Raw genomic sequence first — 26,624 nt, 5'->3', positions numbered from 1 at the left:
TGAAGAGACAGTGAAAGCTCTTATCACAGCCCAACATTATGCAGAATTAAAAACATAACATTACATATGTGATTACACAAACAGATACATATTTTGGCCATGAATGTGAATGGACAAAGCATCATGTACAGTTGATTGGATCTAAATATTTTTATATATATCTCACTATGCGTGTGTAACATGTATTCTCGAGTTAAATGCATAGTTCATCAGATGCAAGCCCAGCTAACTAACTCAATACCACTTTTAAAGCTTTTTACAAATCTTATCACATTTTTCACTGTGATTTATTTCTTAAAATCTTGCAAGGGGGTTTCTGTGGATGGTTACTGGAGCTGTTAAAAAACAGTTATTACAGTACAATAGCTCCATATTGGAAAAAAGTGTTGTATATTAGTTGGCGCTAATAGCAAAAAGGTCTACTAGAGTTAGAAAAATATTATTAAACCAAAAAGTGCATCAAAAGGCACTGCTGGGATTTGAACCAAGGATCTCCTGTTTACTAGACAGGCACTTTAACCAACTAAGTCACAGCCACTGCCAAATCAGGCACTCTGCTTCCTGTACACTTATTAATGATTATGATTGGTCAGTTGCTGCCAATGCCACCCACCCCTGAGAGAGCTGAAGAGAGACATGGAGGCTAAGCAGGAATGCCATTCAACATTTTTTTCAAAAGAAGTTCAGGTCAGACCAGAAAAAAGCCATGGACCAATTCTACTAACACACATTTTTAGCTATTCTAAAAGTTATGACTGAAATGATGATCACATGAATTTTATTTTGCTATTAAAGACTTGTATTAGCAGAAATAAATAACTTGATGTATGCCACCTAAGAGAAAAGACTGCAGGCATTTTCCTCCTGCTCTGGGTTGCTAATGTGGATGGAGACTCTTTGGAAAAAAACACTAGTGTGGATGAGAGTTATTCTCACATGTAAATGAGGGTATTGTGTTTAGGTGTCAAGAATAACCTAATCATTAGCATTAACCTTTAGTTCATTCACATGTAGATATCCAGAGCTCTGTGGCCCATGCAGAAGCACACTTGATCACACTTGAGTAACTTGTTCAGGCTTTATTGGACACAGACTTTTACACAGATTATTCTTTGCGTGAAACAACAAATAGCAGATTGGCAGAAATATGAGCCTCAGTTAAAGTTGGGGGGTGGGGTGGGACGAGGGGGGCATGAAAACATGACAAAATATAAACTACTACCAGAAATAATCTGTATCTGGAAGAAGACGTATACTGACTCCATTATAGGCATTACAAACTGGTGCTTACACCCACTCAAGATACCTTCGGAGCAGCACTGCTGTAGCTCAATGTTAATTTAACATGGCTTTGAGAAATAAGCACCATTATACCCTAGTTTTGAAAACGCAATAGCTCGAGGCTTTTTGCTTTGTATCATCAGATAAAGCAGCGCAGGGTACATTCAGTCCCAGTATGTATCCCATGTTGACATTGCTGGAATAATTACAACCACACTTCTTATTATTGTACAATATATTTTAACTTCAAGTCACCGAACCAATGCTGTCTTAAATCCGATCAAGACAACAGACTGTTAACAGCTAAAATTAAGTACCATCAGGAAAGACGAACAGTGGAAGAAGACACAGAGGGGAAGACAACACTGTAAGAGTAGACAGCATAATTACCACCAATGGCCTGCATGATAATTACAGCCCAAACAAATAGGGTAGTGCTTCGTGTCAAACCTTTCCCCAGGCATCATTTCTGTGTTAAAGCTGCTATATCCAGTCTGGTTTCCAAACACAGGCTGCTTAGCAAATTTCTTTTAAATAAGAGACTGTAGTAAACCTGCACCATTGCCATTTATCACTGATCTGCTGCAAGAGGCTGGAGCATGTGTTTACTGTTTAACCACGCCCCGTGCTTGTCTGCTGAAATACGACACGCACACTCCCCCAAACAGGCCTTTCCACATGTGGGCTTAGTGTCCGCTCTCTGAAAGGGACACACGCTTTTGCAGCACAGACACACACACAGGCCTCGTTGGCGCAGTAGGCAGCGCGTCAGTCTCATAATCTGAAGGTCGTGAGTTCAAGCCTCACACGGGGCAGATGTTTTAAAATTGTCAACTAAGCAAAATAGTAAAGCAATGTGCCTTGAAGTGAAACATCGGACAGATTTCTTGCATTACATGTTACTGAGTCACAGAGGCATGCTCCTGCTAGTTGCTCAACAACCACGTTTGAATACCTTGACAAACTTGTTAATTATACCTTGAAAAATCTTTCCTGCCTTTAAGGCAAAGCACACTCAAGAAACCACAGTGCTTTCACTTCACTCATAAAAACAACTGTCTAAACTAAACTAAAATCATTTCATTCTCCATGCTAAAGAAGGAAAAAGTATAGTTCTCATAAATACAAATAACAGGGCCACTCCTTATAAAGCTGTCCTAATGGCCATGTTTTGGGCTCTAGGGCTTCTGTGATAATTAAATATATTAGTATATAATCTCAATTGATAGCCAAGGTTAACATAGGTGGAATTAATGGTATTCAGGGTGTTTGTATCACATTGCATAGGTCTATGGTTACACACATTGAGTGACATTCTTGCAAGCTTCATGCATCAGCCTTAAGGCAATGGCTCAAATGTTCTGATGAAAAAGAATGGGAGAGTCATCATAGAGTAAAAAATAAATACATTTTAAGAATCATCTATCAGTACCAATTAGATGCGTGTTCCTCTGTTTTTTCCATAGCAGGGGCTAAGCTTAAGGGCAAACAACAGTACAAGCACAAACAAGTTACTCCTATAACTGGTTGTACTTTATCATGATGCACATGCGCTGCCACAACACTGCATTGCTGACAATGAGTGCAGGATTTCCTTCTTTGACCAGAACAGACACAGTATCTGCTGGTGTCTTAAATCGTCCAAGAGTGTGCAAGTGTCTTAAATTACTTGGTACTAAATAGCAATGGAAAAAAAAATTATTGAACAAGTGTAGCGGAATTGGAACGAAAGGCACTGCTGGGATTCGAACCCAGGATCTCCTGTTTACTAGACAGGCGCTTTAACCAACTAAGCCACAGCGCCTACACAAAGAGACAACAGGATATCAATTCAGTGAGGTAATCCATCCACAATACGAGGTTAGTCATTAATATACTGCAACAACATGGGAATAGAGCAGCTGCGAGAGAATTCAACATTAATAATCAATGGTACGGAAGTGGAGGAAGCAAGAAGAATGAGTTGAGTAAAGTTTGACTTATCTGACTGTTTTGTTTCGCTTAATGCACCTTATAATCCGGTGCGCCTTATATATGAAAACAGACCTGCCATGGAAAAGAGCAACTCAAGTCAAAGCATTAGAAAATCAACTGCCTGTTCTTTTTGAGTTTAACACACTACGGCAAGATGCACAAGATTACTGCACTAGATGTTATGGTCCTGCTCCTGCAAGCTCTCCTGGAACTGCGTTGGATGACCTAATCTCATACTGTGAAAAAGCAGTTGGTATACCTTGTTGGTATAAGAGAATCCTTGCTGTTTTTAAGGCAAATAAGCTAGGTGCAGCTTTCAGCAGTTTTCAATTTCTTCTGTATGACCAATCTCCTAAAAAGATTTAAACTAACATGCTTAACTTTCAATAGCTCCAAATGGCTGTAATGTCTAGTTTCTGGATCTGTCACCTGAACATATCACAGCACATATGGAAACATGACTGCTGGCTCTATTCACACACAATCGATCCTGCAAGCCTGAAACATACAAGTCAGAAAATACAAACACAGAAATGCTGACAAACACTCATCCTAGGTGGGATCTTTGGACATGTCTGGGCTTTTCATGCTGCCATGGTTACAATCCAGTGGAGCCAGCATATGTAAACATCCAACACCCAATTATCAGCTCGAAATGTCATTCACACCCATTTTGCACATTTATGAGAAACTGTGTTCCTAAAATAGTCAAAATAAGCAGAATAGGCATTTCAGAGTGAGGTCTAAAAAGTTATATAGATTTAAGTAGTTGTCTATTTGAAGATTATACCGTACTTCATGTTTGTGTCTATCTGCATTTGCCTTCTTCACCCCCTACATTTATTCAGCTAACAATTCACATCTATCCCTTGAAAACCTCTCCATACCTTCACTGCACCTCTATTTCGTGCCTCTCTCCCCTGCTCTGACCCTTTCTCTCTGGCTTGATGCACTCTGCTTCTTAAATACTTTTTCTCTACCCTGCTCCTTTTGTCCGCCCACCACGGGCGCGTGTGCGTAACTGAATGGTGTACGAGTCAAAAAGCCAGCATGTCAGCATCAGCTGTGTGTGAAGAAGAAAGGGAGGGATAAAATGTGCAGGCTTGCAGATGAGTGTGTGTCTGACAGGAAATACTTAAGAGCCTGAGAGTGGACACAGTGGATGTGTGTGTTTGTATGTCTGTGCGTGAGTGTTGAGGGCAAGAGGAGCAAGAGGCTGAAAAGCAGAGAGAGGAAATGATCAAACATGAGAAAACAGCTGAGGTCAATGGTTAACGGGACACAGACTGAGATCAGTGACAAAAGGATAAGCAACATGAGTCACAGAGTGAGACAGAGGCCGAGGAGACTGGCCATGTTTTCACACTGGTGATCGACACGAGGCATAATACAGCAGATATGCAGCAGTCTTTCCTCTCCAAGACCAAGCTGGCATTCAGCTCGAAACATGTTTACTTCATCTCAGAAAAGATAACAGTTGATAAGCTGAGATGAAATCTGAGTTCCCTTTACAATAAATTAATTCTACACAGGGTGTGTGCTAGTATTAAAGACAGCAGTACTCAGTATTAGAATGAAAACTCATCCCACCAGTTCTCTTCCCACACACACCTTTGCTATAGCCCCACAAAACACCGACAGGCAAAAAGTAAATCTCTGATCATGTGTTTAGAGTTACTGTCATCTCTGTCCTCAAAGACTAAGACACTTTCTGTGACTGTGAAGGCAGCTGCTGCTCAATAATGACAAATATTACTGTTTTTCTGAGTTTTATTAATATATTATGACCAGGTTAAAAAAATCACAGTGAAACTTTTACCATTACTCAATGATATATTGTTTTCTAAAGATATCATGGCAAAGCATTTGAGCCCGTGCTGGGGTGTGAGTCGGTGGCCAAATAATTTCCAACATCAGCTGAAATGCTCTTTTATTATGACCTCGTATTGTTTGTGATATCTGATTTTTTTTGTCTATGTCTTCAGATGAATCAACTTTACAAAGATGAACAGTCTCGTTAAAATGGGTGCATTTGATGTTGTGAAGTTACCTATGAAATCAGCGACTACTGCAGTTAATTTATACCTTAGATGTGTTGAGGCAAGTTAAAACTAAAGAATCATTTCTCCCACTGTAGTTTTAATGCCACATTTTTACTGAATGACAAAAAGTATTTTAAGTCATTCACCTTTATATCCCATTTGTAATTTTTGTATTAGTAACTTAAATCTGTCAAACAATTGGTAACTGAAAATGTTACAAATTGTAGGTTAAAATAAGTATGCTACAGATATCACTGCTGGAAAGAGAAAGAGAGAGAATGTCAGCATATAGGCAATATAAGACATAGATATAACTTCCAGGGTGGAAAAATAGAGTTAAAATCTTAATCTTCCACCCCATCTGAAGTGTGCCAAACAGCAAAAGCTGTGGCTGCAAAAAGACTTCTGATCCTATACAAGTACAGTGGAACCCTGACTTACGAATACCCCATTTAACGAAAAATTCAATTTACGAAGGCATTTAACTGCAATATTTCTGCCCGTGTTACGGCAAAATGCCCGCGTAACGAAATCCGCTGGCTCTGATTGGCTGAGCCCAGAATGCCCGCAATGCCCACAGTGCCTTCTGAATCATGTGACAACCCCTTGGCTTTTGTACTTGTGCTTCGCTGTTCCACTTGAACGACGTATTGTTCCTGCAGTTAGCAATTAGCCTATAGCCTATCGTTCACTCAAAAGGCGCGATGGGTGCTTCGATTTTTGACTTACGAAAGACCCTCGGGAAACGAATTCATTTCGTAAGTCAGGGTTCCACTGTATATGAGAAAACAGCTTTTGGTCTTGACCTCTGTTAACATCTTTCCTGATGAGTTTATGAGCTCAGTCACTCGTTTTGGGTCCTTTTGATCACACCATGTTACAAAATGGATCATTACCATTGGATGAAACCAGACACAATTTGGCTAACAACTTGTAAAGAAGCTTCTTGGATGTGATCTGAAACGTCTTCAAGCAACTTAAAGATATCCTGTCGCTTTTCTTTCCAGGCTCCTTAGATCACCATGAGGTAGATGACTGAAAATCTACACACCTTTCTTGACATTTAAATTGTCGCAACAACTGAACTGATGAAGGACTTTTATTGGCATTTTAATGTGAAAAGACTACTTGTTACTTAGAGCTCATTTTAGCCACTTTGCTTCAGCTGTACTTGATATCTGAGAACACTGTCAATGGTCCCAACAGGCCAACAAATGGCCAATCAACTTGCCCAAGAACTGACCCTGGACCATTGGTGAACCCTTTGTTTAGAGTTAATGTTCCTGATTTTTTTTTAAATTAATTAAACATAATTGTTAAAGCTACTGCTGGTCAGTAAGAATGGATATTGATTCTAATATTGTTAGTGAGTGTACTAAGAGGTCAGATTTGGTTTATGATTGAAAGTGCAGCTGTAAACCAGAGGAATCTGAAAGCTCGTTGTTCATTTGCTCTGTCAAAATGTCTATTTACATTTTTCTATTACTCAGTGGTATTTCATATGCTCCCTTGCACTGACAGGTTACAAGTCTATTCAGTTCCATTCAGACGCAATTTGATCCTCTCCCATTAATAACACCCTTTGGAAAAGAGAGGGCCCTAGAGTAATTCACAGTTGCACTTTGATTTAATTCTAATAACTCTAAAGTACAAAAGAACTACGACCTTAAAAGAAGAAGAATGAAAAAATAATAAAAAGAAGAAAATAAAGATAAAGAGTAGATATTTATAAAAAAATCTTCACCTACTTCAGGGGGAAAAAAACAAACTGAACAATTCAAAATGCCAGAAACACTTACACGAACAAAGGCCACAAGTTGAAAGACATAGGTCTACAACAGAGATGGAATGGATTATATTTAGCTGCTGAGAACTTTATTGTTCATCGGGTTATTTTTCCAAAGGACAAAATATTGCAAATCTTAGAAAATCCTCTGACTCCACCACAGCACAAATGGTTGCTTTAGCTGCTTAGGCTGTGACACTGAACTTTATTATATTATTACATAAAAACATAATGGTAAGGTTGAGCCACTGTTGCAGGATCACCTTATTTTAATACAGAAATAACCTTGCAACCAATATTTTGTCATTTCAACCCCAAGTATTATGCAGGGTCCTCTTATGATTAAGTCTGCAGTGTTATTTTGTCGAGTACAGACGTACCTACACCTAATTACATTATCAGGGTGTGAATCAGCCTTGCATTCATTTGTGTGTGAATCGGGGGGGGGTTTGTTTTTTAATCCAACAAGGCCTTGATATTCTGTTCCCCATCTTCCTTCATTATGGAGGCTGCAATGAAAAGCATTAATGAGAACTCTTGGTGGCACTTTTGGGTTCAAATCAGACAGTTTCATCTAGCTACTCAGCAAGGAGAGCCATTAGGTTTTAATGATATTTGCAGATAATTCCTAGGATTCGGTCAATTAATTTGCATGAAACACAAATTTCATTTATCCCAGTGAATCATGCAAAGGACAGACATGGGGGGTAAATCACATCCAGTCCAGCAATCTAGTCCGAGCATCAGCTTCCAGGCTGCTATTTATCATTTTATCTCCACAATTAATACTGCTCTTAATAAAGTCTCCACATGGCACTCTGTCTGCACCATTCTGCATTTATTCTAAACAACATCACAGCCTGTTGAAGAGTTACCTTACAGCAAAATGAAGCTGCACAGTAAAGTATATATAGCACATTGTTCACTGATCTAAACTAACAGACAATAGCTAATGCGTGGCCAAATGATTATAAGCACAGCACACTGTATGAGAGTATTTCTATGGTCAGCGCAGGATGATGCGTTTGGAGCTATTAAGGCAGACATAAGGGTATAGGGGATTTAGCTGGATTGAGGACACCAAGTTGACTCCCTGAATCCACCAACTCGTCATCATTTTCTCCTCTCTTCCGTTCTCTTGTCCTTCCTAAGACTAGACTAGCTGAAATGCACTCCCAGAGGATGAAATACACGGTCCTTTCTCTTTCATCTTTCCTCCATTTTTTCCCGTTATCATTCCTCTCATACCTTGTACAGCTGACCCACAGACAGGAGACACAGTAGATATAAACTTGTATATGCGTGTGCGTGTGTGTGTGACTGAGCGCTTTGATTAAAGCCAGTCTGTGGATTAATTAGGGTAAATAACCTCAGAGCTGCTTTTCGGATTTAAGTGTTAAAATCTAATGCGTGCTTCATACTAGAAATGTGTCTGTCAACCATGAATGTTTTTGTCATTGCTCTCCTGTAGGGTCCATCTATTAAAAATACTGTATATGGAAACTATTTAGTCATAACTAGTCATGGTGACACCATCTCAGGAAAGGACTAGCTGAATCAGAGTCAGCTTCCAGAGGTCACGCATGCACTTTTACAAGGACAGCACCAAGCATGTTTGTCAATTGATTAGCTTTCTACTGTAGTCTAGTGACTGTTTGCAAGCATCAACTGTAGATATTAAGTCTGCATTCTGACCCAGTGTGGATATGGGGCATGTTCCTACCTGCATCTTCCCTTGGGAATCACTCAAGATCTTTGAGTGCATCCCAAGGATTGCTCTGAGTGTGGGATGTCCTGCCACCACCCAAAAAAAGAATCTGTAGTCCTGAAAGCTGCAAACAGCTGCTTTGGTATTTGATTTGTTTTTTTTAAGTAAAAAATAGAGCTAAGCAGAAAATAACTGCAGAAATTATATCAAGAACGTATTTAGCAAATGTGTTTACAGTTATAATACTGATCTATTAATTGGAAAAACAGATGTCTAAAGTATAAAACTGCACTGACCTTTTTCGTGTTATTGTTAGGTGGTTGCTAGGCAACATAAAAGCATCACAAAACATCATGAAAAAGTTTTGTGACTTTAACTGAGAAGTTACTGTTGTGATATTAAAATAGCACTCCTTTTACAAGGTGTTACAGGTGTGCATAAACTCACTGACTAGGCAACACGATGATCTCATAACACCTGATGTAAGAACCATCAGGGGCCTGTACGAGTACACCACAACTTGTGATCATCTAGGAGGAGTTTCCAGGAAAACAAACAGAGTGAGACTTTGTGTATTATAGTACAATGGTTGGCGTGTTCGAGTTGGGCATCGTAAACAACCCTTTGGCGGTCACCACAATTAGCACAAAAGCCCAGTGCGATGGTCCTCCCTGCACCCACTTGACATGCTGACATCAGAATTAACTCTTGTCTCACAAATACACACGATTAGGGAGAAATATTATTAATCTTAGATAAAGAATCAAATAAAAAGGAAAAACTAGCATGTGAAAATCAGTCAATGGTTCATAGCTACAACCGAAGAAAAGATGTCAGATTTAAGCAACAACAGAAAAGCACATTTGCCTTGAAATACAGTCTAACTGAGGGTCTGTTCTGCTATATCATTTGCTAAAAGCACATTTATTGTCACACGGATGTGTGTAAATATAGGCTGAAGAATATCTTTGGTAATATGCATATGTAATAATATGTTAATGAGCCATGTGCCCAGCTTTGCTTATGCTGATGAGCCATATGGAGCTTTGCCTGGAAGCCTGGTGAGAGCTGTAATGTTTACAGATCAGGTAAAAAGTGAACAGGAAAAAAGATTATAACACTATTCTCTGTTACAGTGATGCTTAAAGGCTGGGTCATTGCTTAAAGAAACAGTGGAGATTTATGAAATCATGTTGATGAGACTGAAAGCAAGTCAAAAAGGTTAAAGAGTCAAAAAGGATAAGCACAGATGTTATTCTCTGGTTTTCTAAGGCTACATAGGATGAGACTGTTCATACACTTTCTTGAAATGCAACAAAACACCTCAATTAAAATTTCGTAAAGTTAAGGAAAAGAAGCTGTTTTCAATTTATTGCATTAAGTCTTTTTCTTTTTTCTCTATTAACTAGTATTAACTAGTGCAGCAGTCTCAAACTGCAGCTCCAGAGAGACATGCAGCTTCTTTTTCCATTTGTATAAATGTGCTGCCTATATAGTCCTTTTTATGTTTAAATAACCTGCATCATAGCTTACTTTGCTGAACCTTAGGATGGATACATACACATAAACGGTCCATGGACAAACCTATTTGCATTTACCACCAACACTGCTGGCTTACTGGTACTACTTAATCTGCAGCTGGACTTTAGACAAAATAAAATTGAACCTGATCTATTTTTTTTTTATATCTTCAAAGCTATTAGGCTTTGGATGTTACAGCTCTTCTCAAAGTAGGCTACTTTTAATTTAATCTGCACAGGAACACAGTGGCCTGCAAAGCTTCATAACTAATCTTTGCAAAGTAAATAAAAAAAGATATACTCTTCCTCTGCTTCACAACTGATCCTTTTTCTTTGTAATAAAAAACTGATTTAAAAAAGGAAACAATTTAAACAAACTTCATTCCAGAGTTTTGTAAAAGAAACATGATATTGTAACAAAAATGCAACTGCAGCCCACTAAAAAGCCATTACTTGTGTTAAAGGATTAATTATTTACACCCTATTAGTAATGGTGACAGGCTAATTCATATTTAATAGGCTGTGTTACCTTCATTGTAAGGCTCAAATACGTTTTGCAGCCCCACCACAAATTTGCAGATTAAAAATTGCTTGAAAATGTCTCTTTTGATAGTAAAGGATGTCAACTCTTCAATTACGGGATAGCATTTGGACCCAGACCCCATACTAGGTAATATTAGCCACCCTGCATATGTTATTCCTAACTTTTTTGTTCATTTACAGGCTGTATGGAGTTTTTGTCTACATGCTTCATTAAGGTACTTGGATGTATTTATTTTATTTTTCAAATGAGTTTATATTAAGTTTTTATTAATTTACTCAACGAGAGGTGGTGTGCGTGCAGTGTCGTCATCCAACGTGAAACAAACAATATCAGACAGAACATGTCAGCTCTAATGGTTGGTGTCAACCCAGCAGATGCAAAAGCATAACAGAAATAAACAATTTCCGCTTTCACATAAACTATTTCTTGAAAAACATTTTCTCTATAGAGCGATTCAGTGCTGTCAGAAGACAACTCGCAATTTAGTCAACTGTTGTCCTTTCAGCACCTGTGGTACTAGGATGCTGGTTCGGACAAACATAATGGGACCTGAAGTCGGATGACGAAATGGATACGTTCATCACACTGTGCTGCTGGTGTGAAATTCAAATAGCCCTTCTGCTCTTTTATAATAATCTTTCAAAATCGGCTAAAGCCAAAAGACTGGGACCACAGTGGTTTGCTCAAGGACACATCAACTAAGCAGATGCATGTGGCTGCAGGGGCTTAAGCCCAGGACTCCCAATCGCAAGCCAATTTCCCTAATCATTGCACCACCCCACTGCTCCTGATTTTGCCACCATGAGAATGTGTCATCAAAAATAATTACAAAACATTAAAGGCTAGAGCAACATGGAGAGAAAACACTGCAGGCAGCATCTTTCAGTGACGAGGATGACAAAGCCAATTTGGGAACCTTTTACCCAGTGGCACATACCTTCATCCCTCACCGACTGAAACAACTAACACATCGTGGTTGCATATGCTTAACTGGCTCTCCCGCGCTCCCACAAGTGAGACCAGAGCCTTGTTCGCTTTCCAAAACCCAGCAGCAACAAGCCAATCTGTTCTCAAACAGCTGGAGCTGCCCCCAAGAGTGAAAGAGGGAGAAAAAAGGGAGGGAAAGAGGGGGGGAGGGAGGTCTCAGAGAGAAAACAGGCAGAGAAAGTGTGAAAATGAGAAACAGAGCAAAAGACCGGGATGGGAGCATAGACGCAGAGAGTATGAGAGTTCGCTGTCATAAATAATCAATGCTTAGTCAACACAGAAAACGAGAGCACGTGAAGGAGCCAGGGCTTCCTCCTATTCCCTAATCCAAAAAGGGAAAACTGCCAGCTCACATATGTCACGAGTAAACAGAGCTGAGCTAAGTTGAAGAGGATATATGGAGACAGACAAGATGATAATCGGAGGAAAAGCGACAGAGAGAAATTAAAGTGAGGGAAGAGACTGCAGAGAGTTTTTGCAGAGAGAATTTGGAAAAGGTGAAAGTGAGAAAGAAAAAAGAAAGAAAGAAACACTTGGAAAGCAGGAAGCGGGCTGCAGGAAATTCCTTTGTCATCCTCCTGACCCTCTCTGCTTGTCAAAAAACTGGAATATGACAGTTCACGTCCTCTTTCTCTTCTCCCTCACTCCTTTTTCCTTTTCTCCGGCTGTGTCCACGTGAGCGTGCTGTGCAGCGATGACTAGATTTCAAGTCATCTGCCATTTGTTAAGCGCACTTGCTTGATGCTACAGACAACTATGTGACTCGGAAACGTGTTCATACCTCATGTCCTCAAGCAGGTCACATTCGGTCTGGTGTTTAAAGTGCAGTCTTGTCATCTGCTCTGTGTGAGTGTTTTTCAGCTCCTGTGTCACTTTGACCTGGATGAAACAAAAAGACATGTTATTAAATGTGTTATTTATTCATCCATCAGCTCCACAGGCATGTTACTGATCTCTATGAAGCCCAACTTTCAACAAATCATCAGTCCTCACATATCAATATATTAAAACAGTAACTACATATTAACCTAGATGTGATTTTGGCCAATGCAGAGGACATAAATGGCCGTCTTTCCCTGGTTGTAAAGGGGTTCATTGAATGACGAAAGCTTCTACCTGGCTGTAAGTTGTAAATGCACGTTAACAATAAATGATCCATATCAATCCATAATATTTCCATCTCATTGACCCTTTGTTAGATTAAATGCTGCATGAAATTGCCCAAAGTAACAGACTGAATACAGAAACATCTTTTAACATGAGCGCATTTCATTTTGTGTTTTTAGATAATCTGCTGATCTATTAAACTGTTTAAAGAAAGAAAGATTTGCTTTTAAAAATTTGTGATATTTTAACATAACTTGTTTCAATCAAAAAACTAAGAATTGTTTGGACAACTGGACAAATATGCCCTCACCAGCTACCTCATTGGGTAAACCTGGTCAGTTGCTTGTTACTGCAAATATCTAGTCGATCACATATAAGCAACTCAGTGCATTTAGACAAGCATACATGGTCAAGACGACCAGCTGAAGTTCAAACCAAGCAGCAGAATGGGGAAAAAAGATCCTTTTGGTGCTGGACGGGTTAGTCTAAGTGTTTCAGAAACTGCTGACCTGCTGGGATTTTCCCACACAACCCTCTCTATGGTTTACAGAGAACGGTCTGCCTTGTTGATGGCAGAGGTCAGAGGAGAATAACCAGACAGCTTCCAGCTGTACCTCAAATAACCACTCGTTAAAACCAAGGACTGCAGAAGAGCATCTGTGAACAAGCAACAACCTTGACCACAGCAGGTGCCACTCCTGTCAGCTATGAACAGAAAACTGGGGATAAATTTTGCACAGGCTCACCAAAGTTCGACAACAGAAGGTTGGAAAAACTGTTCCCTCACAAACAACATGAAAGCATAGATCCATCTTGCCTTGTATAAGGAGTTCAGGCTGGTGGTCTAATGGTGTGGAGGATATTTTCTTGGCACAGTTTTGGCCCCTTAGTACAAAATGAGAATTGTTTAAAGAAGCACGGAAAACCTGAGTATTGTTGCTGACCAAGTCCATCCCTTTACGACCAGTGTACCAATCGTCTAACAGCTGTTTCAAGCAGGCTAACACGCCATGTCACAAGCTCAAATCATCTCAATCTGCCTTCTTGAACATAACAATGAGTTCACTGTACTCAAATGCCGTCCATAGTCACCAGATTTCAATCCAATAGAGAACCTTTGGGATGTGGTGGATGTGCAGCTGACAAATCTGCAGCAACTGTGTGACACTGTCATGTCATGTGGACCAAAATCTCTGAGGAATGTTTCCAGCACCTTGTTGAATCTAAGTCATGAAGACTTCATTAGCCAAAAATAAATATGAGTGACACTGATTTCAAAATGATGTATACTGAAAAGCACTATATTCTCTAGCTGCCCATCAACTGTCCTACTCTAGAGTAACCTGAAAGTAGCACATACATATACTGTATACACTCCCACTCATGACCCATCAATGTAAAAGTCGGAGTCAGGGTTTTGTGAGACCTTCAGTGAAGCAGGTATGGGGATTTTTTGCAGTTAGAGGTTACTGAGAATACTCTTAACATCCCCCATAACTGCAGTGTTTAGTAAAGATGCTGTGTGCATCAAATTCAATTTAGTGGCCAGGCTCCTTCACACATCTTATGCTAAAACAGACATGCACACAGACACACAAATACACACATCTCCTGCCAACAGAGTCGCTGTGAAGGTCATTGTGCATTGTCGGGTGAATTCCATCGGCTATTCACCAGAGTAACAGTGGGCAAATTCACGACTGTTCTAGACAAAACAATCAACAACATGCCACACACACTACACTGGCACACACACCAACACACAAACACAGCACAGCTCCTTTCTTTCATGTGCTGTGCCTTTGAAGATAAGGAGGGAGTGGTTCATTACAATCAGGGCAAAATTTCTTCACTTGATTTCACCTTCTATCACTCAGTGGCAACCCCAGAGGATGGCGAGAGGAGGGGAATGGTGATAGAGAGATGGGGCGGGGGTTACAAAATGAAAAGGAAGATGTCAAATAAGGGCAAATGTGAAAATTATGAATAACAAAAATGGAAAGAGGAAGAGATATGGCGTAAACATCCCCGGCTGTGAGATAACAATATCAAGAGGAGTTTATTAACCTTCTCGGTGGTCTTCCTATTTCCTTCTGCCTTAAAATAAGGCAGAAGATAAAAGGGGAGGGTTGTGTCAGGAAGGGCATCCGGCATAGGATCTCCGCCAAATCAAACATACCTTCAAGCACATGTGAGGATGTCAGATTCACCCCAGTAATGAAGCATGTATACCAATACACATATACTCCCTCCCTGTCTGATATGTATCCAGTCTAAAGATGCAAAGATGCTTTCACTAATTAAACTTAAGATTCAATGCCATCCGTTGATGCAGTTAATGTCAATTTAAAGAGTTCAAGTTCACCCCAAAATCAAGCATCTGCAAAACACTTGTGTAGCCTGAAATTTCACAGGCTCAGCTAAATTTGCCCAGTTCTAACCAATTCTTTAAATCCACAAAACAGAGACACTTTCTCAGGGTCCACACCCACTCTCGAACCTATGGATTTAAAGCTAGATAGGCAGACACTGCATTGTCTTTGTCAGGCCTCTTTAATTTAAGCGACATAAGGTGAATAAAAGAGAGCTGAAATGACTCCATGTTTGTTAGCAGATGTGCTGAGACACAGACAGAACACTTAAGGGGCTGTATGTGCCGCACTGGGAGAGAGATTATTAGTATCCAACAGTCTAGCAGAGATGCTGTGGGCTGAGTGCACACTGAGGGTAGCGGCGCTATTGCCAGTGGGTAACTTACCAGTATTTTTTATTTATGTATTTGTAAATTATGCTTTTATTCTGGAAAAATTTTTAACAGGAGGTTCAGGAAAGCAGTGTGTACAGCCTCAGTCAGGAGAAGACCTGCACAAGTGTGTGGTTTAAAGGCATGATATGGCATGTCCTAGGCCACAGTATGTGTATATGTGTGTGTGTGTGTGTGTGTGTGTGTGTGTGTGTGTGTGTGTGTGTGTGTGTGTGTGTGTGTGTGTGTGTGTGTAAACGCAGGGTGTAAGTGGCACAGAGGGAATGCGTGGTAATTAAGAGAAATCTGATGCGGAGCTTCACAGTGGGGAAATTGGCTCTTGTGCATCTATTTCAGGAGGACACACACACAGAGACAGAAAGCAGTGGACCAGAAACTTCATCACACCCTCATGTGTATACACACATACACACGCTGCACAGCATGCTTTAGGCGTCCTTTCTCAGCCCATACAGAATCAGTAAGTCAGCGTGGCTCTGGCTGCACGCCTTCCTCGGTATGCTCGGCTTTTTGTCAGCTCTGCCTTCAGTGACCCCTGCACGGACTGATGAAGGTCTTTCTCTGAGACATCATCACAAAAGACGAAATCTTTTGTTGTGCTGTCTGGGGCAGGAGAGTGGAGCAGAGTGGAGGGGGGTTGCGGGTTGTTGTCATATTTCCACAGCGTCCACATTTTAACAAAAACAACCACCTCACTGGCCACAACGCTAAAAGCACTGCTCATATTTGAAGTTATTTCTATTCCTGCTGCACGTCTCTCCCTCTGAATCCCGTTTAGTCGTGCTTTGTGCCTCACGGTAGCCCACCTAGCGCTTTCTAGCTAACGTTATTTGACGTGTGAGGGTCACGCTGCTGCTGCAGCGGCTGGACAGATGCACATTAATAACGTTCACAACTAACCCAGCTAGCCGTCCTTGCTAATGTTGGCTAGCGAGGGTCTTTCCGACCTCCCCTTTAATTTAGCCTTTATTTATTTATTTTTTTGTATTTATTTATTTATTTTTACCGGAAGCTTTTTGTCGTGGCTGTCCAACCGTGAGCTTACAACACTGTTATCTGCCTGTCATTGTCTGCACAGCCCTACTAAAAACATAACGGACTCACCTTCCTCGGCGGCGGCTGCATGTTGAAGTATTGACATGAATGGTATTTCCCTTGTGAGATGTATTGTAATTCCGAGAGGATATCCAAATCAGTGTGTGGCACTAATATTTCTATGTTTTTCCCCCCTCTTGCTTCCTGAAACAAACACCAACAAAAAGAAAGAAAAAAGCCTCCCCTCCGAACCACAGGGAGGAAAGACGGGAGTTAAATTTGTACTCCGGCGGCCATGACTGATGATAAATGGCTAGTTTATATGCAGAGCAGAAACTGGAGCTACGAGGAGAGACCGGACACGCTTGTGTCGGCTGCTGCCACTACGACAGGACTGGTGTGTTACTGTACTCTTGTGAGCAGGAGAGGGGGAGGCAAACAGGCGGAGAAGAAAAAGCAGAGGGAAGGGATGAGGAAGATATTAACGGGGAACCCCATCACCAACTCAGCTCAAGGGCTCCACCGTGCGGGGAAGAGCAGGACAGCGCCCCGTGCCTCATTAATGAAAAACGGCCATCAGGACGGGAAGAGATAATCTTTTTGTTTGCTCGTTCTCGCCCTGTGCTGGCGGTAAATATAAGTAAAGTTGTCTTAAAGCATATAAGTCGGACAAAAAGATTTTTAAACGTTTTATTTATTTATTCATTGTTTTTTACAGCCGCTCCAGCTTGCTCATAGGGGGAAGCGCAGGAGGCAGAGTCCCGCAGACCTGCATAGCAACAAGAAACCGCATTCAATCAATGGTGGAGTAGGAATAACAACGGGATTTTGTTTTAAATAGATAAATAGACAAATTACATATAGAAGTTATTTAAAACATTTTTGCATATAACCTATTATTTCTTGGCTAGGGAGTGCTAAAAAGCGTCTAATCCACACGATTACTCACTATTATTATGTAGATTATGGCGCACGTCAAAAAATCTATAGAAAATCAGGGGGCAGACAGAGTAAAATAGGGTCACTGGGTTCATTGCTCCTGGGAAACGGTGATAAAAGTCTTGTCAAGGGTTGGCATCAGCTGCAGCTGGTATCACAGCACCCGCAAGTATGCATGCATGCAGCCCGTAGCCTATATGCTTTTATTAGGCGTCATTGCACGTGGTTAAAAATCGGCCAAATACAGGAATCTGCTGCATTTCTGGGTCTTCCGTTATGACACAGTTTATATCTCGGGTCATGGACCGCTTTTCATACAGAACAAGACGTCATTTTAAGATACTGGGGAACTGGGATGGACATTTTTTACACAATTTTTAATCAATTAATTCAGAAAATAATTTGAAGATTTAATTTAAAAAAAATCATAAACTGTAGCTTTACATGAAGAACCATTATTCTTCTGAGATCAGGTTGTAAACAGTTGCAAGTAGTTGGACACAAATTTGAATCACTTCTTCCAGCCAGCTGTGTTAGCTTTATTTTTCAGGGTGGCCTCTGCAACATGAGACTGGAAATCACCCAAACATCTTCACCATGAAGCAATATTGCATGTCACTCTGCTCACACCCCTGTCAAACTGTGTAGTTGTCCAGCTTTTGGGAAAGTAAGTAAGCTTTCCCATAAAAAAAAAAAGATACAGTGATTAATGGAATAAATAGTTAAAACTAAATAAAAGCAAGTCTATGCAGGTCGGTCTTAAGCTTCCTTTTTAATGCCATCAACAGTGTCCACAGATCTTAGTCCACTGGAAGCCAGTTCCACAACTTGGGAGCCACACCTCTGAAGCAACGTCTCCTTTTGTACTTTTGTACCTGGACCTACTGTAGATACCACCAACAACCACTAATCAGCTGACCTCAGAGACCCAGTAGTCATGTATAGATGTATTAATTCACCAGGAAGCATATAGCCAAGGATCACCAAAATCTTAAATTGAACCTTAAAGTTTATGTGGAACAAGTCTAAATGGGATAAAATCAGCGTCACATGTGGGCTTTTATAGGACCTGGTGAGAAGCTTTGTATTCTGGACCTGCTAGAAGCAACACAGAGATGATTTACTCAGGCGAATGAATAATGAATAATGAGTGATCGAGGGCGCGATGACACAAAAGTGTGTATAATCATTTCCATTTCACACTGAGACACAGTATATTTTTAAAGAGCAATGTTCTGCAGATGATAAAAAAACAAACAAGTTTTAACAATACATGCTCATCAAAACTGAACCCTCCTTGAAAAGGAACACCAGGATCTCTCATGGAGTACTGAAGAGTAGAGTTAATGTTGTTAGGGGCACATAAGAGTGTCAGGGGTTTTTGTGTGTGTGACAACTGATTGTTCTGAAGAACAGATGGTTTTATTTGTTTACATTCTGGGGTTTGAATGGCATGTATGAGATGTCTTCAAAGTTATTGAGGATGTGTGCAAGTAGAATAAAATATAAAGGTGTTACCCAAGCTTTAGGTGATGCCGCAAGATAAGGCAGCAGAAGAGGACACAAAATAGGAAGAGACCCAATCCACAGACCTACATTCAAAGTCTCTCCGTCAGGATACCCTGATCAACCATGTCAGAGGCAGCAGACAGACCTATCAGAACTTCACCTCCATCTACAAACAGCTGTTTCAGTTGAGTGAATCAAACTGAATTTATCCAAATTGTTTTTGAGCAGTTACAACCTCCGAGCCACCACTTTTTCCTAGAAGTGTAGTGATAAAGGGCCTTTTTAAAGGGCCAGCATTGGGCTTTTGAAAAAGAGGGTGGATAACAGCCTGTTTAAATTGTGAAGGGGACACAGCCAGAGGTTAAAGAGTTGTTAACTATCCCGAGAACAACACAGCCCAGAGGTGTAAATGACCTGTTTGAACAGCTTCACCATGTGAGGTTGGTAAAATGTCAAGTGGGCAAGAAGAGGGTTTGCTGACGAGATCATATCAAAGACATCGGCCCAAAGGACGGGTCATATTTGCTCTGATATGATAGATCTTATTAACCAAGAAAGAAGGAAAGTTTTCACACTCTTCAAGCAGGAGAAACAGGATAAATGGTGTCTCCGAACTTTTGGGTTCCCTTTGCTGTTATGAATTAAGCTTGAGTGAAGCGCGAGAACATCCCGCTGGCTTGGAAGACAGAGGAAAAGACAAACTAGCTCAGAGGAAGTGAGCGTTTTACTTCTTGCCTCCTACGTGTTATGTTCAAGGTTAAGGTACAGGTAATCATTAATTTACAAAGTTTCGGGAGCAAGTGAGACATTAAGCACACTTCCTCACCTATCACACTCGTATATTTCAACACACTCTCACACACATTCGCGCACTCGGAGGAATCACATTCATGTTCACACCTAACTTTTTAACAGCAGAACAGAGGAAAATGGCTGCTTATGGATCGTATTTTTTACGTTAGGATCCTGCAAGGATTGTTTTCATCTGTGATTTATTTTATAATTTGGCTTCTGCACATACATTCCTTTGGCCTTACCGAGGTAAGAGATTGTTATGTGTCTGTGCCCATAAAACAAGAAAACAAGAAATCTGTGTGGTAACGGGAATTTTATTCTACTGAGTGGCTCCCACTGGTGTTTAAGTGTGCATACAGTGTGCTGGCCCCCCTGTGGTGTACCGCCTAAATCTTAAACTAAAGTTAAGATTAGAACAAAGCTCAGCAGCGTGCATTTCATCACAGCCCACAGCCCTTGTTGTTAATGCAAAATCCAAAAAATCGTTAGTTTCACAGGTTAACAACCATTATTGTGGCATGTGAGAGAAATAAGTTTTATGCCCTTTGCTACATGATCAGTATTAGTTAATTGTTACATATTTATAATAATTAATTCAGACAAAGAAAGACATTGTGCCGCTTCTAGTGGGCACTTTTGTTTGCATACTGGCAGCTTCATTGAAAATGATTGAAGAAATATAGGCATACACGCCTTTTTTAAGTGCACGGCCCAACTAACTGAAGCAGCTCTGTATATTTGATTTGGCAGATTTTCACACCAGATAAATGTCCTGACACAACCCTGAAAGGGATTTTTGTGTCCTCCTGGTACTGAGACAGTGATCGTTCACTTGTTAGGCAAATGTGTAAACCCAGACACTATGGAGCCACTAACAAGTAGCCTAACCAAAACTTCAGAAAACAATAGCACGGGAAAGAAAAAAGCAATAATTTCGAGTGAATAACTTCAACTACACGTCAGATCAACGTAACCCAGAACTATTGTACTTAGCCTCAGTATGGCCAATTTCCCATGTGCATTTCTGGCTACTTTTCCTCCACAGTTTTTGAATTTACCAGTAAAAGAATAACAGTCACATTATCAAGGACCCACAATTATCATCAAACTCGTGGAGGGTGATTGCTGATGCTATCAAAACTGACCCAAGGGAATTTTCAAATAAGTTCAAAGGATTTGTTTCTATTGGCTGACACTGCATATAAAACACTGGGGCATGACCAAAAGGTACTTAACATGTAGTGGACCAGCACAAGCACGTACGTCAGCAACAATGTCTGTCATTTAAGTAGGTTATGTTGTGGTCTCTGCAAAGATTCCACACAGGAGTCTAAATCAGGCCTTAGGTGTGAGGGCAAATCTGATTGAGGCTTGTGCCACCCCATACCCTCCCTCTGGACACACCCCTGATGTCTCCTCCTAAGGAATTTGGGGGGGCATGTTAAGCAAAATGCCCATTTAGTTGTTGGTGAACTAAATACTTTTACTAGTGCAGCTTATATCTATAAATAAAGATGATTATTATTATTACTGTTGTCATCAGTTTACAGGCTTACATTATTACAAATTTCTTGCTCTAATAATACAAGATCATTTAAGGCCTTTTTTCATGGTAAAAAAAATCTGTCTTCTTATTTTAATAATACTAAGAGTAATTCAAATATCTAGCTTTCTAGGTTTACCAAAGCGAGAAACATAAATATTTAACCAGTTTGAGGTGTCTGTTGGTTTTACTGAATATATTTAACATATTAGCCTCAGGCCCCAGATGCTTACTCACTGTGGACACGCCGCAACTCGTCAAACAGTCATACCTCTTCACAACTTTTCCACTGCCTCCAGTCTCCCAGGAACACATTCAACCACAAACAACAATGTGAGGATACTTTGGACAGGATAGTCAGGATAATAGCACCCATACAGTGTGAGTTACTTCATAAGCTATATGTTTTTTAGGGTTTGGGGGTTTTTTTGGGGGGGGGAGGGGGGGATGTTTGTGAACGGCTGTTTTACCAGAAAATAGCAGAAAGGAATTTATTGCCGAAGAGGTAAGTTCTTCTCAACTTGGTATGGCATGCACAAAAACTTAGGAACTACAAATATGGACGCTCAGGTCTGTTATCGATTAAATTTAACACAGGGCTGTTTAGAAGAGTAAAGGAGAGAAGAACAAAAGGTTCAGAGAGAGCAAAACAACATCAGAAAGAGGAAGGGGGTGGAAGGTCTGCTGCAGGTTAACTCCTCGGTGAGCTGAGAAACTAGTAAGGTTGCATGTTGTTTCTTCAGGCTCTTTCTGTCCATTGTATTGCATGGCTGAGCTTGAGCTTGTCAAATAAACAGAAAAATGGCCTGAGTTTGTGTGAGCCAGCAATGTTCAGCTCACGCCACTGAAACTCTCTAAGCTGAATCTGGTTTGAGTTAAAAAGTTATTCCTCTGTTTCTGCCGCTTGCAGCTGGAGGGTTTTTTAGACAACTTTGTCATGCCCAAACAAAACATGCTTTTTTAAATCCGCTGTGGGCCACAGCTGCACCAGATATTTTCTAAAAAAGTTGTTGGTACATAAGTTGGTGAATCAGTGTCTGAAATAAACTTTGAAACTCTGCATCGCCGATATGTTATTCAGAGGTGTCCCGGTGTTGTTTAGGCCAGGTGGAGGAACTGTACTGTCTGTTTAAGAGCCACCGCTTACACAGAGATTCATATTTTTGGATGGAAAAAAAAGCTTCAGGAGAGTCTAATTATCAGTTATGGTTTTAAGTAGCTCCTTCTCTTCTTTCACCCACAATTAAAGAAAGCAACAACTGATGTCTGTGAAATGTCCTTGTGCATTTTACAGAAATGAAGTGAGTCAAGCTGGATTATATTAATTTGATTGTGCAATCACAATTGGCTATTTGCCTATACTTAGTATGGCATGATATGCTGGACTGTGCTGTTGAAGCATGCCAAAGCAAATGATTCAGGGCCTCTTTAACTGATGTCATATCCTTCTAATCACAACCATTTTCTTTAGATAGATAGATAGATAGATAGATAGATAGATAGATAGATAGATAGATAGATAGATAGATAGATAGATAGATAGATAGATAGATAGATAGATAGATAGATAGATAGATAGATAATTAATTAATTTATTCCTTTCTACAATTTTCCCCTCAGGTCTTCTCAGCATCAAGATGGCCAGCGTTGACAACAACAAGACCAACCAAACCAATTCCAGTGCCAACTACTGTCAGTTCAATGATGATTTTAAATATATCCTCCTCCCTGTCAGCTACACCCTGGTGTTTGTGATTGGCCTAGCGCTGAACGCCACTGCGTTGTATGTGATTGTGTTCCGCACCAAGCGCTGGAAGCCCTCGACCATTTATATGTTCAACCTGACAGTGTGTGACACCCTGTACATCTTCACGCTGCCATTCCTCATCTACTACTACGCCGACAAGAACGACTGGCCGTTCAGCGAACCCTTCTGCAAGCTTATACGCTTCCTGTTTTATGCCAATTTATACGGTACAGTTGTGGAAAGCTACAAATTCACACAGCACAGTACAAAAGCTGAGCTTGACTTATTGTAGAGCAACAGCTTTGCAAGATAATATGCTGCAATACAGTATGCATTATTTGTCAGTGCAGTATGATGCAATAAGGTGTGAAATACAGTGTGTGTGTGTGTGTGTGTGTGTGTGTGTGTGTGTGTGTGTGTGTGTGTGTGTGTGGAGACTTTCAGCTTTAATTCAGATGAGCAGTCTCATGGCTGAGGGAGGGCCGTTCCCTTGATGTATTTTATAGGTTTACATCATAATCTTAGATGATCTTAGTGCAATTCAGAGAGGCCACTATTGGGCTGAAAAACCCAAATAAACCCGAAATAAATAAGAGAGAAAAACAAAGCCTTAGGAGGGGCCTAAATGCAGTCATCAGCTCAGCGAAGCCAAATGAATAACTGAGTGGATGATCACAGAATTATTTCCATTGTTAAGAAAACCAACTTCACATCATCTAACCAAGTCAAAAAATGCCTTCAGTGGTAGGAATATCATTATACACGAAAGAGACGCCTTCATGAACATAAACACTGAGGGTTTACAAACAAGGTGCAAACCACTGGTTACACTGTTTTTTGTTTTGTTTTTTTATGATCTATTAGTTAATACAAAGAATTACACAGTAATACTAATAATTATTATCCATCCATCCAGTCTATGAAAAAAGCATGCTAAACAGTCTTTTTTTCCTCTCTGACAGGTTCCATCCTGTTCCTGTCCTGCATCAGCCTGCATCGGTTCGTTGGTATCTGCTATCCGGTCCGCTCCCTCAACTGGGTCAGCGCCCGCCAGGCCCGGCTGGTGTCTGTGGCAGTGTGGGCCTGTGTGTTATTCTGCCAGGCTCCTATTCTCTACTTTTCAAGAACTAGGTGATTAAATGTTTGTAACTTTATTTCTCTGTCTTCGTTTATTTTGTGAAAGTGTCTCTAATTGCATTTAAGTGTGGACTATCGACTTTTGTGGCACACCAGTTTTGTACTGTGCTTATCTTAGGTGACCCTAAAGGGACACACTTAAAAGAACAGCCAAGCTTTTACTCAGGTTGAGTGCCAGACAGGGGGAGTCCCGTTTAAAGATCCGAAACAAATCCAATCTTTTATCTGCTCTGTAAGGGACATGAACACCGAGCGAATCTGCCACGACACCACCAGTCCAGAGCTTTTCGATGACTTCCTGGTGTACAGCTCAGTCGTATCAGTGCTCATGTTCGTCTTACCCTTCATGGTGGTGATGGTTTGCTACGGCCTGATGGTGAGAAAGCTTCTAGATACTGGCTGGGGGTCTGGAGCAAGAACCGAAGAGGAAAGAGGAGGCTTAACAGCCCAGAGGTCCAAACAGAAGTCAGTAAAGATGATCATCATCGTGCTGGCAGCGTTCATGCTGTGTTTCCTCCCTTTCCACCTCACCAGGAGTCTTTACTACTTTTTTAGATACATGAGGCAGGTCAATCCAGCACAGGTGAGGACAAGCACTTCTTTAATAATAAACATGTTATGATGACTCTAAAAGATCGCTGAATGACATTTGCATCCATTCACCAGATCAGCTGCAGCTTGGTGGAAGCCTCCAGCATGGCCTACAAGATTACACGACCTTTGGCCAGTGCCAACAGCTGCGTGGACCCCATCCTTTACTTCCTGGCAGGGCAGGATGCCCGCAGCAATCTCACTAAGAAGCGCAAACTGCCGCCACCAAAAGCAAACAGTGGAATCCAAAACTTGACAGCACAACACTAACACCATGTGACTGTTTGCCACCTGGGCTTGTGTAACAGTAACAGACTGTTAAAGACTCGCATGTTTATCTACCACTCTCTTCCACACTGTGTTTTTTGTCCTGTCTCCCTCCCCTCTCCCCCAACTGGTCAAGGCAGATAGCTGCCCCTCCCAGAGCCTGGTGCTGCTCTGAGGTTTTCTTCCTGTTAAAAGGAAGTTTTTTCTTCCCACTGTTATCAAGTGTTTGCTTATAGTGGGTCATTTCATTGTTGTTGTTGTTTTGTGTGTTTTAATGTAGAGTTTTTACCTTAAAATATAAAGCACTTCGAGGCAACTGTTGTTTTAGTTCAATATAAATAATATTCACTTAAGTTGAATTGAATTAAACATGATTACAGGAAGGTTAATGACTCTCAGGACCACCTCCAAAGTGACAGCACCAGTGGGGGTTAAATACCTGGGACTTCCCATTAGTTTTTTTGAACAGAAGAACCTAAAAAGAAGTTCAGTTCCCTTCAACTCAAGTACTCAAAGCTACTGCCACCTGGATGGTTCAAAACCTACATAGACACACAGTATTGCATGACAGATGTCATGTTTATTGTTAAAATACTGCAAATCAGGACAAAGGAGATTTATGATGACTGAAGATTAGAAATAAATGTCTAAATTGTATTTGATTTCTGACTTAATCCATTAAATGCCTTTGGATGTATAGGGAATAAAGATTGTGTATTTATGAAAATAGAAAACTACGTGGCGTATCACAGCTGTGTGCTTAGAGAATTAATTTTATGAGTCATTTCCAGCACCTGATGTTTAAGGATAAGGATAAGAACTTATAGGTTTTCTACTGTGAGCATTATTCTGACATGAAAGACAGGAATGCGTATGTTCCCCGCTAGGGTCAACCTCACTGCAAATTTAAGACTTGCTCTCAATGTCCCGGAGAAAAACACATGTCACAAATGTGAAGGATGTAAAAATCATGTAGTAAAGAAGAAGACATTTTTAAAATGTGGTAACTGGCAACCTATCGAGGATTAACCCCACCTTTTCGGCCTATGGCAGCTGGGATAGGGGAAGATGGATGGATGGGTGTTTTTCTTCTAATTTCCAACCTTCATCCATGTGTGTCTATCATTTTTTAAATCAATGAGCCATAGGAAAGGAAGGGAATTTATAGTAACGTACAACAACAACAGACTCAAGTATCCCTTTAATCTAGAGTGAACCACTAGGGGGTGACAACCCCCAACAAGTTCATCATGGTTCAAGCAATCCCATCAAATTTTTTGCCATTTTATAATCTAGCCTCACACAAATCTCAAGTCTCACATACTCACCAACTCCAGACACCACAAAG

General features: G+C 40.5%; 2 protein-coding genes and 3 non-coding genes across 8 annotated transcripts in view; 2 read left to right on the top strand and 3 right to left on the bottom strand.

Annotated features, from left to right (window-relative positions):
- Nucleotides 1–17,277, bottom strand: part of fchsd2 (FCH and double SH3 domains 2) — a 67,768-nt gene extending 50,491 nt beyond the window's left edge. Inside the window, exons 1-2 of one of the 2 annotated variants that reach the window (XM_087850947.1) lie at nt 16,818–17,277; nt 12,624–12,721 (exon numbers count right to left, since the gene is read on the bottom strand). In XM_087850947.1, the coding sequence (XP_087707073.1) occupies nt 12,624–12,721; nt 16,818–16,838 (119 nt within the window). In that variant the 5' untranslated portion in view covers nt 16,839–17,277. The remainder of the gene's footprint in view (nt 1–12,623; nt 12,722–16,817) is intronic. The other variant, XM_087850948.1, reaches the window with a different exon arrangement.
- Nucleotides 465–542, bottom strand: trnat-agu (transfer RNA threonine (anticodon AGU)). Its single transcript has one exon. It is a non-coding gene; the product is annotated as a tRNA-Thr (tRNA).
- On the top strand, nt 2,024–2,096 carry trnam-cau (transfer RNA methionine (anticodon CAU)). Its single transcript has one exon. It is a non-coding gene; the product is annotated as a tRNA-Met (tRNA).
- Nucleotides 3,012–3,085, bottom strand: trnat-agu (transfer RNA threonine (anticodon AGU)). The gene has a single exon. It is a non-coding gene; the product is annotated as a tRNA-Thr (tRNA).
- Nucleotides 17,278–19,333: 2,056 nt separating the features above from the next.
- On the top strand, nt 19,334–25,438 carry p2ry2.1 (purinergic receptor P2Y2, tandem duplicate 1). 3 transcript variants are annotated; one of them, XM_035904164.2, is made up of 5 exons: nt 19,334–19,380; nt 23,155–23,508; nt 24,244–24,412; nt 24,656–25,001; nt 25,085–25,438. In XM_035904164.2, exons 2-5 carry the CDS (start codon nt 23,172–23,174, stop codon nt 25,277–25,279), a joined length of 1,047 nt encoding a protein of 348 aa, XP_035760057.2. In that variant the 5' UTR covers nt 19,334–19,380; nt 23,155–23,171; the 3' UTR covers nt 25,280–25,438. The 3 variants fall into 3 exon arrangements, with proteins under 3 accessions (XP_035760057.2, XP_035760055.2, XP_035760056.2); XM_035904162.2 differs by lacking the exon at nt 19,334–19,380 and adding an exon at nt 21,789–21,915; XM_035904163.2 differs by lacking the exon at nt 19,334–19,380 and adding an exon at nt 22,004–22,039.
- Nucleotides 25,439–26,624: the final 1,186 nt, after the last annotated feature.

The sequence above is a fragment of the Neolamprologus brichardi genome, chromosome 14 (assembly GCF_056152115.1).
Source record: "Neolamprologus brichardi isolate AB-2024 chromosome 14, ASM5615211v1, whole genome shotgun sequence".
NCBI lineage: Eukaryota > Metazoa > Chordata > Actinopteri > Cichliformes > Cichlidae > Neolamprologus > Neolamprologus brichardi.
Note: the sequence above shows the minus strand (reverse complement) of the source record. Positions and strands in the feature narration are given on the sequence as shown.

Excerpts from the sequence above, each read along its gene's own strand:
- p2ry2.1 (XM_035904164.2), top strand. The coding sequence starts at position 23,172 with ATGGCCAGCGTTGACAACAACAAGACCAACCAAACCAATTCCAGTGCC. Across the intron at positions 23,509-24,243 it reads GTTTTATGCCAATTTATACG|GTTCCATCCTGTTCCTGTCC; the intron begins GTACAGTTGTGG and ends CCTCTCTGACAG. Across the intron at positions 25,002-25,084 it reads GGCAGGTCAATCCAGCACAG|ATCAGCTGCAGCTTGGTGGA; the intron begins GTGAGGACAAGC and ends TCCATTCACCAG.